General features: G+C 45.1%; 1 protein-coding gene and 1 long non-coding RNA gene across 4 annotated transcripts in view; one reads left to right on the top strand and one right to left on the bottom strand.

Annotated features, from left to right (window-relative positions):
* The window catches only part of CLYBL (citramalyl-CoA lyase), a 177,636-nt gene extending 166,533 nt beyond the window's left edge, over positions 1–11,103 (top strand). The window contains exons 8-9 of one of the 3 annotated variants that reach the window (XM_074859361.1): positions 10,464–10,563; positions 10,684–11,103. In XM_074859361.1, coding sequence (XP_074715462.1) covers positions 10,464–10,559 — 96 coding nt within the window. In that variant the 3' untranslated portion in view covers positions 10,560–10,563; positions 10,684–11,103. Of the gene's footprint in view, positions 1–10,463 lie in introns of all 3 variants that reach the window. The other 2 variants (XM_074859360.1, XM_074859362.1) reach the window with 2 other exon arrangements.
* Positions 1–15,525, bottom strand: part of LOC141939502 (uncharacterized) — a 64,819-nt gene that overhangs the window by 26,963 nt on the left and 22,331 nt on the right. The window lies entirely within an intron of this gene.

Raw genomic sequence — 15,525 nt, 5'->3', positions numbered from 1 at the left:
AGCTAATTGCTTGTGCTATACTGGTTCCTACACTGGCGCAATCAGTCCTGAGGGAGTTATGCCAGGTGGGGAGAGAAGGAGACAGATTTTACTACGCGGGGCTGCAAAAGCTCCTAAGCAGGGCAGAAACTCATACAAAACATTTTCTTGCCAACTCCGCTCCCCCCGCCACTCCCCAGCAGGCATTCGGTGGCTCTTAATCTGTTTCCTCCACTCGTTAAAGACCTGTGTCCAAAACGTGGGGGGAGAGGGACTCGGATGGCGCTTTGACATTTCCCACAGGGAGAAGTTTCTCCACGAGCCAGGAGCAGAAGGACGGATGCTGTGCCCCTCCATAGCCTTTCCACCCGGAGGTGTTCCTGGAGGAGGCAGCTGCTGTCCTGGGAGACGCGGGCCCTGCAGAGGGCATGGCATGGCACCCCTCGGGGTTCCTCCTCAGCAAGGCATGACCCCGCTGTCCTTGTCAGCTCAACAAGGTGTGTGCGGGGTCTTGGTGAGACAGGGTGAGTGCCCTTGCTTTTGGAAGAGCCGTGCCATGCCAGCACGCTCCCAATGCAGGCAATGCTTTTTTGTGGGAATGGAGTGGGGAGACACCCATCACTGCAGACACCTGCCCACTATCATGCAAAAGTCTGCTCTGCACCAAGCTACACACCGAGGCAACTACCCAGCTTCCAAATACCTCTTTAAAAAGCATTAACAAGCACTCATGAGCCTTGTTTCAATTTCCAAAGCAGGATCTAACCAGAGATGTAATGTTCTGACCAGATGGCTCTTTTTAAGGTTTACTGAGGGAATTCAGAAGCCTGTACAGCCAAAATATTGTTTCAGTTAATTTAAGTAGCAGCAGTCTTGCTGCCTCTTCACTCCTCTTTGTGCTAGCTGGCTTTCTCAGGGACCTGGGGAAGCTCTCTGCAAAAACTCTGTCAGCTGAAATAGAGAATCACAGTAAAAAATGGCTGTTCAATCCTATTCAGAGAATGAATCTGAAAATAGAAAAAATAGAGAATACAAAAATACCATCGATTCCATTCTCATTGACAGAATGAGCTTCATTGTTATTACTTTTCTCACCTCCGTTATATTTTACAGCTACCTTCCCCTTTGGTATCAAATGCCTTTTGTGTGTCCTGTAGTCATTTACTTATAGATTAAATTTTCTAGTCTATATTTAAAAAATTGCTTTCATGATTATAAACCTCAAGTTAATTCTAAATGACTTAATGAAGGGCATCTGAGGATACTGAAGTCTTAATATCAGTTACTTTTCATTTTTCTATATAATAACCATGACGCTCACTAGGGAAAAAAATGCATGGTTGGATAGGATGTTTGTCCAGGAAGCTGCTTTTGTGCTATAAAATAAAGATTTTCTTGGCAGCAGCAAGTGTGCTCTCTAGCATTCTCCCATTCCCAGTACATTATAAGAGAGAGGATGGAAACCAGTGGAGAGTATTCCTGAGTTCTAGGACTCTTCTGTTTCTTTAATATTATTCTTTCCTACTCCAGAGGAGCACACAGGAAGGCAACAACCACAATGAGAAGAAAGCTAAAGAAAATGTAAAGACAGCAATAAAAAACCCTTGTGTCTGCCTTTCATTGAGGGATCTTAAACAGATTGTTTGCTCAGTGAGAGGTAGAGACTTTGGTGGCCTGAAGGAGTTTCTGGAGCTGGATGAAGCAGGATCTCTGGGCCCATCCCAGTCTAAATGGCTGTCCCCAGTGGTTCAGGCAGCTTGGGGGTCTGTAAGAGGGAAAAACAGCTTGTCTGGTTCACACAGCAGGGCAAGACCCTTTTCCATGGGCTGGGAACAATAATGTCAGGTGGAGAAGTGAAAGACCTTGCAGGTCCTTGTTGTTCATCTTTCCTGCCCAACTGTGAACTTGAGGGATCACAAAGTCCTTCCTGCCTGTTGAGCTTTAGAAGGGCTTTTTCTGTCAGACTTCTTATACTGCTGCTAGGGAGTTATTTGAGGTAAAAATTAATCTCTATTTCATGTGGCTGTTGCTCTTTCTTTCTCAACCTTTTGTGTCCTTCCATCTGCTTCTAGAAGTAGAAGCCTATCTTATACAAACAGGCCTGCTTCTGGCATTACAAACTGATATATCCTCTGAACTAACTAACTGCTTCTGCTTTGGTGGAAGATTACACTGGTGAAAAGAAACAAAAGGTAGTGATATTTAATGTTTTCTTCATATCAACAAAATGGCTACAGAAACTTGCTGGTGTTGATACTTTGCAGAATTCCCTCCCCATCCATCCCTTCCTTCAACAGATCACAGAGATCCACTGAGCATCTCCTCATGCCAAAAGGACATTTTCGATAAACCTTTTCAGGGGTCATTTATTTTCACCAAAGACTGTGTGTATAAGTGTCTTTTCCTCCCATAATGTTGCTACAGAAAAGTGGCAGATGTCAAAGGATTCAAAGGAGCGGATAAGAAAATATATAACCCAAAAAGCTCTGTTCGTGTAGTGTGTGAAGTTTTCAGTTTGTCATAGGTGACTACACTAGTTATTTGGGCATTTCCTACCTACTGCAAAGATTCTAAAAGAAGGCCATAGTTGTGTGTCAACCTGATCTGGAAACAGGACGGGCCTGAGCAGAGAGGAGAATGAGGCATTATCTTGTTATAGCCTGAAAAACGTGCTCAGTTGACCCAGATATCATTGAACACCTCCTAGCAGCTCACTAACTTTGGAAGTTCATCACTAAAAGGTGGAATCATGACCCAGCTCCTTATGATGGCTCTTTGGCTACAACTTTCAGAAGAAAAAAAAAAAAATAAGCCTACATTCAGTACCATCACAGCTGTTAGCTTATTTCCTACTCTTGACTTCCCCAAAAATATGGTTTCAACCTTCTGTTTCAAGGAAAAGTCATTCCTTTGTAGTCAGGATAATCACTCCTACCCCAGGCACAGACCCAACTCCATTTGCTGTGACCAGGACTCTGTTCTCTTTTGTTCATTACCTGTAAGCAAATCCAAGCATTCTTTTTAAGCCCCAAAGCAAGGATTTCCAGATTTCTTCTGCAGGGGCTCATTTAATGTGTGTTTTCATCTAATCACAGGGGAATTATCTTTCTGAATGCCATGCTTTTTAGGGGGACCCTTTGCCATCCACCTGCTTCCTTCCCTCCTCAGAAGATCAAATCTGCCCTTCTTCCAGAACACAATGCTCGTATTTTCTTATAACAGTTAATATTGTTTATTAAGATTAATAAGATTAATGTTCTCAGACCCAAGCAGATTTTAGTGGGTTTATGTGTTCTCCAAAAAGTCATAGGACCAGATGATCCTTGAGGTCCCTTCCAACCTGGTATTCTATGATTCTATGATAATTAGACCTGTGGGTTTTAGAAGTGGGCAAGCCACTGAATTACCATGGAAAGAATTAGTGTTGCTCAGATACCTGTGGATGAAGGATTTCTTGCATCTGTGGACTTGAGGATGCTTGTCTGTAGGGGTTCTCCATTTTCCCTTGTGGGAGGTATGCAAGGTTTACACTGGCCAGCTGGCATCGCCTGTTCTGCTTGTTTCCATTTAGCCTGGCATCTGCCCATGAGTGCTGATACAGGTCACAGGGGTTGGAAGGGGACTTATATAATTATTTGTTTAGACAATGGTTGTATTCACACACAGCCTCTGGCCATTATTACCAGAGCAGTGTAGGAGCTCTGTTTGATTCACGACATCTAATGATGAAGGGGATGGAGAAGAGAAGGGTGGTTGGCTCACTGGTTCCCCCTATGGCTATTTCCCCTAGGTCCTAGATGCACATCCCCTCGGAAGGCAGACAAGTAGGACAAGTTGATAACCTAACTGCCACGCACTCATTGCAGGGATGTGGTCTGCAAAGGAAAGTATAGCAAGCTAAACTGTTGAGAAAAGTAGTTGAAGAAAAACAAATCTTCATCAGCGGGGCAGTATTTCTAACCCTGTGACAGCAGAGTGACATCAAAGGACCTCCCCTCACTCATGAGTTTGCTTGTCTTCTGAGCAACAGTCACCTAACCAGTGGCAGAGATTTTTTTGGCAATTCCATAAGCATTAGATAACCCCTCTCTTAGACCTATACTTAACTCAAAATTCATCAGCAGGTGCTTTCTTGTCCATATTGCAATTTCATGGAACATGACCTTGTCTTGCTTTTCCTTTTCTTCCACTGACCCGGGCACCCACAGTCTCCGCCATGCCAAAGCCTTACCTACTCACCAGGATCCCCTAGCACCTCCAAGCCTTCCATCTAAATCACCTGACCAGATTTCCAAAGTAAACTGCTTTTGAAAAAGTTGGCTGTCTCTACATAGTGGCCCAGCACAGCCCATACATTGACACACACAACAAAAGAATATAGCACCATTGACTATATTCTTTAAGCTGATGCATGACAATTGATTTTTTTTCTTTCTACTGTAGACAAGCCACAGGCTTAACATAATCTTTAAAATTACCTTTAAGAAAGTCCTGGCCACTGTCACATGGGAGCTAAAGTTGCTGGCTACATGTATGATGAGATCTGGTAGAACAGGGCATCAAATCAAAAGTTTATTTGCAAAGGCTTGCCAATGATCAAGGTAATTAATAACAACAGTAGTGGCTCCCAAAACAGAGTGCAGAGTTCTCACAACCAGTGCTCATGTGTAGAGTCCTATCTGCCATCAAATGGGAAGCTGGTAGACTTTTTGGAACTTGACGTATTTGGTACTTTGAAATTTATATACTTGCTATGCCTTAGGAAATGCAAACCTCACATTCAGTACCAGTGCAGGTGATTAATAGATTCCAGTGGCCTAAGAATTGAGGGTCTTCAGTAACCCTCTTAGTGAGTTCATTGCAGTCATTGGGATGGATGTGCATAGAGATATGTGGATGTGGATGTCGATAGATAACCACAGGCGGAGCAAATGCTGAGAAAAAAGCCACAAGCATTCCCAGATGCAGGAGTATATCTAATTCTTCCATCTTGTCAACCAAAGGGGACTAGCTCATCTGATCGCTGTCCCACATGTCCCAGAACAATTATTATTTTACTTTAATTAACTCATGTACTTTAATCCACAGCTCAGAGAGAACTGTGTCACACAACTACAAGGTGCCTTAAATGTTCTGTATCATGATAGTTTTAGCCATCTTGTTTCTCTTGTTAACCCATTGGTACATAAGGAAACAAAAGATGGTGGGAGTAAAACCCCACGTAATATTGTATATTATATAAAAAGATTTCAGGACAGATGAAGAAGTGTGAAACTTTACTTTCCCTGATCTTCTGGAAAAACATGAAGGGTACCTCACTTGTGATCCTGTCCATCGCTTGTTGTAGTCAAAGTCAACACAATTCTACCACCCATTATAAACTCAAGCAAGAGAATTGGTTGTATCGTTTCTTCCCCTTTCCTGGTTCCACCAGAACATACTGATCCCCAGATGACACAGAAATCATGGACTCTGAATCAATCCCATCAATTTAACTTCTAGAGAGGTAAAATGCTTCTTACCATTAAAAAATATATATACTCTGTTTATGAGATGGTTGTATAGATTTACCAAGCTCTTAGCTACTCCCAAAAGTTTCACAGAGCAAATGTTCCTGGATACTGCACACACAGAAAAAGAGGAGACCTTCATGTTCCAGGAAACACCGCATTAACATGTTCATCTTTTGGCCGTGCCAAATAACAGACCAACACTGAGACTCTTTCTGCAACTTGATACATGTCATTCCTTATAGGTAAAGGAAATCTTTAAGGATGACATACAGATATGACAAGAGCCATGTCCAAGATTCATGACAACACATGGCCAGAATTGTCTTCTAAGTTGTCAAAGAAGAGCCCTCAATGACATGTTGAACTTGGCTAGATCTGAGTTGGTTTTGGTAGTGGCTTCCTTTATCCAAAAGGAGGTTCATAAGGTACAAGCATAAGCTCTGGCAAACTGATGTGTTACAAAGTTTGGTTCTGCATCTCTTCGGTCTCTCCACAGTCACCTGGAAATTTATTGCATTAGTTATTCCTGCTGCACAACTTGATTTGCCCCCCTTTTTCGTAAGTCTGTATCTTTAGCTCCTGACCTGTGAAAATGACTGTTCTCTGTCAACTCTGCCTTATCACTTCTCTTGTCTGTAGGCTGGATCTTTCTATTGCTTGAGGCTGATCATGCTCAATTCTCTTTTTTCCAAGACTATCATTTTTCGCTGTTCCCTTCTGGGGGGGAAAAAAAAAAAAACAAAACAAAACAAACAAACAAACAAAAAAACCCCACAACAAACCCTAGCAACTTTCTGTAATTTTAATTCCCTTCCAGCTGTTTTCTGTATTTGCCAAAAGCCTTCTCTGTTCCATTCTCAAAGCACTTTAGGACATATTGAAATTCAAAGTAGAGCTGTTAAGACCTTACTCAGCATGGCCTGCATCTTGCATAAATAGCTGTTACATTTTTTAAAATGTTACTACTGTTTTAACAGAGCATTAAATGTCATTGTGAATTTATTGCATTGAAATACTACATGGTTCCTGGGGGATGCAGCAAACTGCACAGCACTGGTCCTGCATCGTTCAGCCTGGAGAAGGTGGTCTGATACAAGAGATGGAGATGGGGAAATGATGACATGGTGGGCTCTGTGGGCAACTGTAATAACCAGGCAGAGAGAAGAGGAGCTAGATGCTCTGTGAGAGCAGAGCTATCCAGAAGGAAACACCTTTGAGTCTTTCCTCACTTGTCAGTCATCTGGGAAGGACTCTTAGGTGGTCTGCATGATGACCCAAATGAGAAACACTGCCTGTTCACTTTCTTCCTTGATTTCTCCTGATAGTCTGCCCTGACAGAAGCATACAGCAATCGGGCTAAGGGAAGCCAAAGGTTGTGCAAAAACAAATCCCTCTTCTGTGTTGTGCTGCCTTCACAGGCCAGCCAAAGAGCTCTTACAACTCCCATAGCCTCCAGGCTGGTCAGTGCCAAAGTCACCCTATTTCTCACAGGGCTTCTCCCTTCACACTCCCAACACATTCACTGTGTTGTTGCATGAAGGATGGCAGTAGATAAGGACAGCAAAACATGTGCTGCATCACTTAAAACGGAAGCAGTGTCTTTGGCCCACAGAGCCACCTCAGAAGGGCTGCACTTCCAGCCTGCTGTCCAGCGAGTCCCACAATCATCCTCTGTTCCCCCGCTTCCCATCCCACCTGAGTTACTTGCACCTGTGCATTGTCGCCCGAAGGCTGCACCTACCAGCTGCAGCTCTGCCTCCCAGCTGCTCCTTCTCACAGCTCCTCAGCCTTTACCTGGAGGGCCTGTCTCTTCCCAGGGCAGGTCTGATGCATTTGACTCACCTGATGGCAGGGTCCTTTTACAGGTTTCAGAAAAGGCTCCCACTGCCTGATGTATACAGCCACGTGGCAAGCGAGAACCACCGCCACCAAACATGATGGATGCAAACCCCAGCCTTGCACCATGCACCCACCGTTGTTCCCATTCACACTGCAAGCTCCCTTAAGAACAGACCCATGGTCCCACAGCTGAACTACTGGAAGTCTAAGTACAGGCTGGAAGCCTGAGATTATTGAGAAAATTAGCCAAAAAGAAAATTTAGATCTATGACTAAATTAATCCCCAGATTAATGCTATCAAAGCAAATGGTGTTTATAGAAAGTCCTGTTTTCTTTATATTCATGTGAGAGAAAATCAAAAGCATGCTAAAGGCAAATTTCATCTAGCAGAATTGGAAAAGAGAGCATGGGGACAAAGCTGTAATTACTGGTATTTCCTATCTGTTGAAACTTGTGGGTGGAAAGAGAGGCAGTGAATAGAGTATATTCAATGGCATTAAAATCAGTTTCTTTTTCTGGACTTTAGCTCAACACTGCAAATTAGCAGGGAGAAAATAAGCCTCAGAGTGAAGAGGCAGAGAAGCCAACTTCCTCATGTTACTCTTTGCTGTTCGGAAAAAAACCTCATTTTTTTCCTTCAAGAATTCAAATTCCTAGCAACCCATACTACAGCTGCACGCTGACAAGAAGAGAACATACAGCAGATCTCAAGTGGTTCGGTGTTCATGTGTCCATGCACACCATTACCCTGGTTTCCTTTCTAAACATGTTATTTTAATGAAGAGAGGACACGGGCATGCTGTTTAATTAACTCCTGCTTTCTAAAAAAGATGTCCTGACCCAGATTCATTGTGCTCCAACTTAGGCACCTGCAGAGGTACCTGAATTCAGAGCATCCCGTATACAGTCAGTGGAAGGGATAAGACCCTCCCAATCATGATCTGGACCACCAGAGATCAGAATTGCCATTCCTAGGTGCCCATCTCTTTCTGCCAACTATCGCAGGTACTTAGGATAACTGGGCTCCTCAGTCAGCCATTTCACAGAACCAGGAAGGATGATTCTAGACCTTAACATATCTCTACTTATCACTGTCATCCCACATGCAAATTTCTCTTTTAAGCAATAGCTATTATTTGACTGAATGCCTATAGAAAAGTAGGCACAATTAAAACATGTTTTTCTTACAGTAAAAAAAAATGTATCTTGCAGTTTGAGATCACTGTGTAGACCTGGATTATTCTGAAGAAGTCCTATGTCATAAAATGTTTACTTAGTTCCCAATTTATTTTCACAACAGTTAATGAATGGAATAGCTTGAGGCTGCATTTTCTGTAAAGGTTTAAAAGTGTAAGTGAAAATAGCTGAGATGTAGCTAAGATAAAAAGTGGTGTAGTATTATTAATATTAGTATTAATATTAATGTTGTTGTTGTTGGGGTAATGTAGGGTTGATTGGTTGTTCTGTAAACATGAAATTCGATTTGAAGCATCTACCCTTGAGTATCTGTCAGTCCCATTATTCTCCAAACCCACCTAAAATACTGCAAGCTATAGGAGGAAATCTTACTTTGAATTAAATAATAGTTTTAACTATTAGCTTTTTAATGGCTTTAATACAGCCTGTTCTTACATGCAGCAGTATTGATTTGTATTAGATACTGTTTAAGGTGGATTTTCATCTTAACTGTTCCAGAATGTGATTTAGTATTTAATTAATACTGCTTCAGTCAAGCTAGGTATGTTACTGGAGCAACACATTTCCTAAACATTTTTGTAAATGGGTTATATTTTCACTTTACTTACTAAAGTCCTTTATTTAATGATTATCAAGCCTTAAATGAAAACCAGAAAACAATAAATGGCTTGTTCTCCTCTGCATTTCCCTCCCTGTGCGTGCACAGACACGCATGCGGCTATCATTCTTACCATGCTCTTGGTTGGCCTCGCTCACTGGCAAACCTAAGGCCAGCCTGTGATCCCGTATCGATTGCAGCAGGACATTAAAAGGGCGCACAGTGCTTCACAGAGACACCCTATGCAACGCTGGGGCCAGGCCTTCAATGCTGAATTCTTCAGGGAAGGGATTGCATCTTTGTATTTTTTTTTTTCAAGAATGTGTCAAAGTACAGTCAGAATTACAAATAAGATTTTTTTTTTTGGTCTACAGAACTTTGGCATGTCTTGATGCACAGTGTTTTATCTTCAAAATCCTACCTCAGCCACACATGTGTGAATTAAAGCTTCCAAAGGAACAAGTCAGGTTTGGCCCTATTTAAAACCTGTGTCTTCTGTTTTAAGATTTAACTACCACTCATAGTTAATGATTTTAAACCTGTCACCATGGTACCAACACAAAATCCCTAGAAATACAAAGTGACTTCTGAAACGTGGCTCTCGGGCGGCCACCACTGAGTCACACTGGTTAGTTCTGCATTTGCTCGGGGAAATGCCCTATACGCAGTGCTCAGGTGGGCTTTACCTTGGCTCCAGAGCAGATTTGGGCAATATTATTGCGCCAGCCACTTGTTTTTTCAGCTTTCATCCCAGCCCCTGGCTCTAAGCACAGGCCCAGCCTATCTTTAGCACCAGAGACCTGATGGAGAGGTGCAGCAACACAACCTCAACATACCCCCAAGTCAGGAAAACTTCCCTCCACCCCCCCAAACTCCTATTGCTGTTTTCTGACAAAGATAACACTTCTGGCTTTGCCCTCCATCCGCAGTTTCGCACCGGCCCTGTGGCACAGCCCCGGCGCTGGAGGGGGATGCTGGCCGTAGGGAGCAGAGCTGTCCCCGAGGCGCAGTGTCTGCCAGCCCCCCGCCCCGGCTGGCACACACGGCCTGGCTGCTCTTGGCCCTCGATGCTTGCCAGCTAGAGAAGCTGAAACAGGCAGTCTGCACACTGGGCCTCTCTTTTCTCTCTCTTTTTGCCTCCTCTTTGGAGCCCTCGGTGCCCACCGCATTTCTTTAAACGCATTTGCCCCGTCTCGGTTAGTTTGTCTCCTAAAACTCATTCAGGATTCCTGGGGGAGCCGATGTTTCTTGGCAAATGGATGTGTTGTTAAAGAAAAGACAAGCCAACTACGATTTCCAGAGGTCCTCTCAGGAAGTTTATATTCTCTCTTTTCCAGGGAGCGTTTACTTTCCACGGGAGCATGATCGACATGCCATTACTGAAGCAGGCACAGAACATTGTTACGCTTGCCACAGCCATCAAGAAAAAATGAGCTGGTAAATGAAGCTCTCGCCATGGGGCCCCAGTAGCTGTTTTAAAAGATGACTATAATACTTCAGGGGAAAAAAAAAATTAAAGACGTCAAGCTTAAGCAGAAATTCATTTCCATTTTGCAGATCTGTCATAGTTCGCTTGCCAGAATTGCTAATTACTAAATTCCCAACTCAAACCACTGCTCGCTCCTGCACAGCCCATGTACTACTCATAGCCTGCAATGAAGTGACATCACCGACTGTGTGACATCATGGTAATTACTACGAATGTGGGATTATGACTTCACTGAAGGAGAAAGGCAAATTGGAAGCTGTGAACTCTGTTAAAAGAGCAGATGAAAACCACGTCAGTCGCTTCCATTTGTATCTATGCTTCTTCCAGCTCCAGTGCAGAACTGTTGTCCGAAAAGGCAAAGCCTCGAATAATTACGCACCAGTTGAAATCATTGCGATGAAAATCATTATCCTATGTGGGCTTCACGTGTCCCGTCCACCCCCCCTTCTGTAAATGTGCATGAGCCATTAAAAATATTGCTTCGACAATGCGGGACTCTTGACTTTCTTCTCTTTTTTTAAGCAGTCGCTATTCAGAGCGTTTCCTCCTGGAAGCGTCCAGCCCAGGAAGGGTTGGACGGCAATAAACTTGTAGTTTTCGGAGGCACAATGCAGCAGAACTTGTGCATATGGTCTCGAGTCAGATTTACATCACATTAGGGATACGGCTACAGGTCATGTGGGCCGTGTGGTTAACGGGCTTAGTAAAGCTGTTTTGAAGAGGTTAACCCAGCTTGTAGTAAGGGTAAATAAACATAACAACCAAGCATTGTCCTCTATTCAGCATGTACTCTTATATGGAGGGCTAAAGGGTATTGAAGCTGCAGAGGATCAACTTGTGGTTGCCAGAGGACTCCAATGAAGTTTGAAACACCAACAATCAGAGATTTTGTTTCTGTTCCTCATTAAATCATGAGCTTTTGTGCTCAGACTATGAACGACTGTTCTTTAAGAAATTAACAGAATGGGAAGTTTTAAACTATGCACCAACCTTTTCATGACCTACACAGCAGCAACGCTGCTGCACTTAGACAAACACCGCGGGGAAGGCTGTTCTGTTTATTTAAATTTGTAAATAGAAAACAGTTGTTTTTTAGTTTCATTTTTCACTGCCTCCATGGCCATTTTACTTATGGAGTCACAGTGCCTTATTCCTCCCATCTGCTCCCTTAGTATGTTTCCCCTCGTCTCCGAGCAGCGATTTTAAACATTTTGGGTTATTTTTTGGTTTAATTAAGGGATGAGAAAGGGGGGGAGTGGGGGGGAACAAAACAAAACAAAAACAAACAACCAAAAGCCACCGACCAACCTGCGTGGAAGCAGCGAGGAAACGGAGGGCGGGGGCGGCGGGAGCGCCTCGCCGCGGCCCCCCCGGGAACGGCGGGGACACACGGGGCTCGGTCCGGGGAGCGCCGGAGGAGCGGGACGGGGGACGGGGGGCGGGCGGCACCCCCCGGCACCCCCCACCCCCAGAGCGCTGCCGAGCCCGGCCGGGGGGCGGCGGCGGAGCCCCCCCGCGGTCCCTCCGCGGAGTTTGGGGATGCGCGGCGCCGGCCGCCGCCGCCGCCGCCACCACCACCCCCCCCCCGCCGGGTCCCGTCCGAGGGCGCTGCGCCGGGGCATCCCTTACAGCGCGGGGACCTCCGGGCTAATCTGATTAATTAAAGACTACCTGTTTATATTGCGCCTCGCAGCCCCCGCCCCGGCGTTTCAGGGCACCCTCCGTTATTAATTCTTGGCTGACTAAATTATGGGTAACACTATTAAAACATTATCAGAACTAATGAGAAACAATTACTTAGAAGATGAGCTGGGACAAGCCGGAGCTGGGCACATGTGTAGTTATCCCCGCAGATTACGTTAATAAATCATCAGGTGCAAGGCAAGACGGAGGCGAGGCCTGGCGCAGGGAACGGAAAATGAGATTTATGAGATATAGGGTTTGGTACGGTTTTTTTGCTTTTTTGCATAATTTTTTCATTAATCTCAATAGGACCCGTGTGGCGTAGATTGTTTTATTCCCTTAATACCGCGCCGGGGGAGGGGAGGGGAGAGGGGGGGAAGAAGATTTCAAAAAATAACGTCTTCATTGTTTTACTGAAGTCTTAATGACAATGCATGACAAGCCCGCGGGAGCTGCGCGGCCGCGGAGGGCAGCGCGGGGGGCGGCGGAGGCGCACCCGAACCCCGCCTGCGCCCGCCACCTCAGCTCCCTCATTAAACCCAAGAAATATTAATAAGCTTTCACGAGGTGTTTACGCGCAACCTCTTGCTTCCGCGGCTGACTGCTTAAGTAACTTCATTTCGTGAGCCGCACGCGGAGACATCGAATATGCAAATCAAATGCGGGCTATATTGAGATTTCTCCTTAAATTTCCCCGACATACACACACACCCCCGCCAGCGGAAAATTCTGCTTCCTTTTAACAGTCTTAACGATTTTCACTTTATAAGAAATAAAATCCGATTTATTTGTTTTTTCGTTTACTTTAGGAAGCTTTCCGTGTTTTTCTGGCTTTATTCTTCTCCTCTTTCTTTCTTTTTCTTTCTCTCTTTTTCTTTCCCGCCTGGTGCTAGGCAAGCAATTGATGAAACAAAACAGATTATAAGATTAGCAGCAGGATTTTGTGCATATTAATGATAGGGAAGGGCACCGAATGGGTTTGTAATTGCAGATCTTGCGCTTGGGATTGGGAACTGTAGCCCTGCTACAGCAAAGACCCCCCTGTGAGGTTTTCACATTGGAACTTAGGGGAAAAGTGAAAAAGTAATTACCAGAGCACAACACTGAAATGTTAAAGCACTTATTCTTTCTTTCAGCGTTCTGTTTTAAAGGGGGAAAACGGGCAAAATGGAAAATAAATTACTTTCAAATAAGTAGGTTAGCACCTGAATGCTGGTGCGCATTTTCCCGTCTTTTTTTTTTTTTTCTCTCTCTCTCCTTTTTTTTTCTTTTTTTTCTTTTTTTTTTTTTTTTTTTTTTTTCAAATTCTAGCAATTATTTGGCAGGGCATTTGCTTCTGAACCTACCATCCAAGCAGCAGAAACGGGGGAAGGGGGGGCAGGGAGACCTCGGGGACAGAGGGGCACTCCGCCTGTGAGGTTTGAAGCAAATATCGCCAGGAAAGCTGTTCAAAGCTGCAGTCTGAAATTTAGAGCTATTTTTTTGTTGGGGTTTTTTTTCTTTTCTTTTGGTTTTGTTTTGAAATCGGGGCTTAAAAGGAAAAGATTGTTTTGGTTTCCTCTTCGACACAAGCATCAAACGGTATTTTAGTAAGGGATGCATTTCACAACCACAAATCCCTTCCAGGACCGGCTTGTTCCCTGCAATATCGCGAAGTAACCTGACACTGAATTTTGACTCTTATTAAGGGTCCCTCCTTGTTTCTTGGGCTGTTTCGGTCCTCCTCCTCTGAGCTTACTCTTCCTAGAAATCTGGATTTTTGCTTTCAAAACACAGTGCTCCTTTACTGACTTTCCTAATCCTTCTCTCCTGTGATTAACAGCAAAAGATGGCTTAGGTTTAATGGCACCTACTCGCGCGTATTGTTTTAATTCTGCTTTCAACGGAAAATAAATGTATCTGGTGGAAATTAGGCTTTGAAAACTTTTTTTTTACGAGCCAATAAAACGGAGTATCTGCTCCTCAGGCAGTAATTTCTGATTTCGAATTGGGCGGGGAGGGAAAAAAAAAAAAAAGAAAAAAGAAAAGAAAACCCAACTTTGACCGCATTTCGTCCATCCCATCGCTGCAACCCTCTCTTCTCCCTCCTTCACCTCCCTCAGGTTCAGAGCATGGCAAAGCACCGAGACAGGACTATTTTTTAACTACTGTTTTAAAGATAAAAAAGGGGAAGGGAGAAGGGAAAGAAAGCCCTTGAGGGCAGTATATTATTTTCTGTTTTTCCCGATGCCCCGGGGGAGCCGGGGACGGGGGGAGCCGCGGGGCGGGCAGGGCTGCGGGACATTTTTTTGGGGTGCTGGTATTTGCAGGAGCTGCCGCGCTGGCGGGGGGGGGGATTGTGTCCCCGTCCTCCCGATCCGGGTTCGAGAAGCTGCCAGCGATGCCCGGGTTGACGGGAGGGGACCTCCGCAGCACCCCACACCGCCGCGGGGCCGCCGGGCTGCAGCCGCGGAAGGGGGGTGGGGGGGAATGCAGGGAGGGAAGGAGAGCAGCCCCTGGCCCCCGCGCCTTCCCCCGGTCACCGGCGGAGAAAGAGAAGGGGGAAAAGGGGAAGGAGGAAGGGATGCCTTAATCACACCCATTACACCACCACCAGTACGGTCTTGTCCAGCCACCCTCATGCCCACAGCACTCTGTCAGTTGGGACCAGGGCGCCTGTGGAAAGGCCACCTGCAGAGAGGTACACACACCCCAGCCTGGCACCAGTGGTGCCCTCCATCTCCTTTACCCCTTCCTTCCCCCTCACAGTCCCCACTGGGTCTCCTTGTCCCCTCGGTGCACCCCAGGTCTCACTTCAACCCCCAGCAGGGGGTGTCCCTCACTGGGAACAGGAGGGGGGCTTTTCTCCCCATGTCCAGGGGTGCAGGGAATGGGATGCAGAGTGGAAATGTCCTGCGTGTGCCCATACAGCAAGCAGGGGAGAGATCAGCTAGGCTCACTGTCTTTGGGGTTATTGCTTCCCAAATCTGTGACAGCAAAGCCAGTACCATAAGGTGCTGCTCAGAATGATGTATTTAGAAATGCAAGCAGCCCAATTCCTAAAGCTGTTGTCGGTGCTCACTGCCTGCTGGCATCATTTGAAGCTGATCAGCCTGGTGAGAATGAGGAGTGCAAAATGCCTCTGCCACCTTCTTGGGCCTCTGTAATTTAAAGTGTGGCTCCACATAGCTTTGGGTCTTATGCTTATAATTTTACTCCTATTTCTGCTAGAGCTGCTAATGTTATTA

Source organism: Strix uralensis, chromosome 2 (assembly GCF_047716275.1).
Source record: "Strix uralensis isolate ZFMK-TIS-50842 chromosome 2, bStrUra1, whole genome shotgun sequence".
Taxonomy (NCBI): Eukaryota; Metazoa; Chordata; class Aves; order Strigiformes; family Strigidae; genus Strix; species Strix uralensis.
This window is presented reverse-complemented; position numbering and strand designations above follow the sequence as displayed.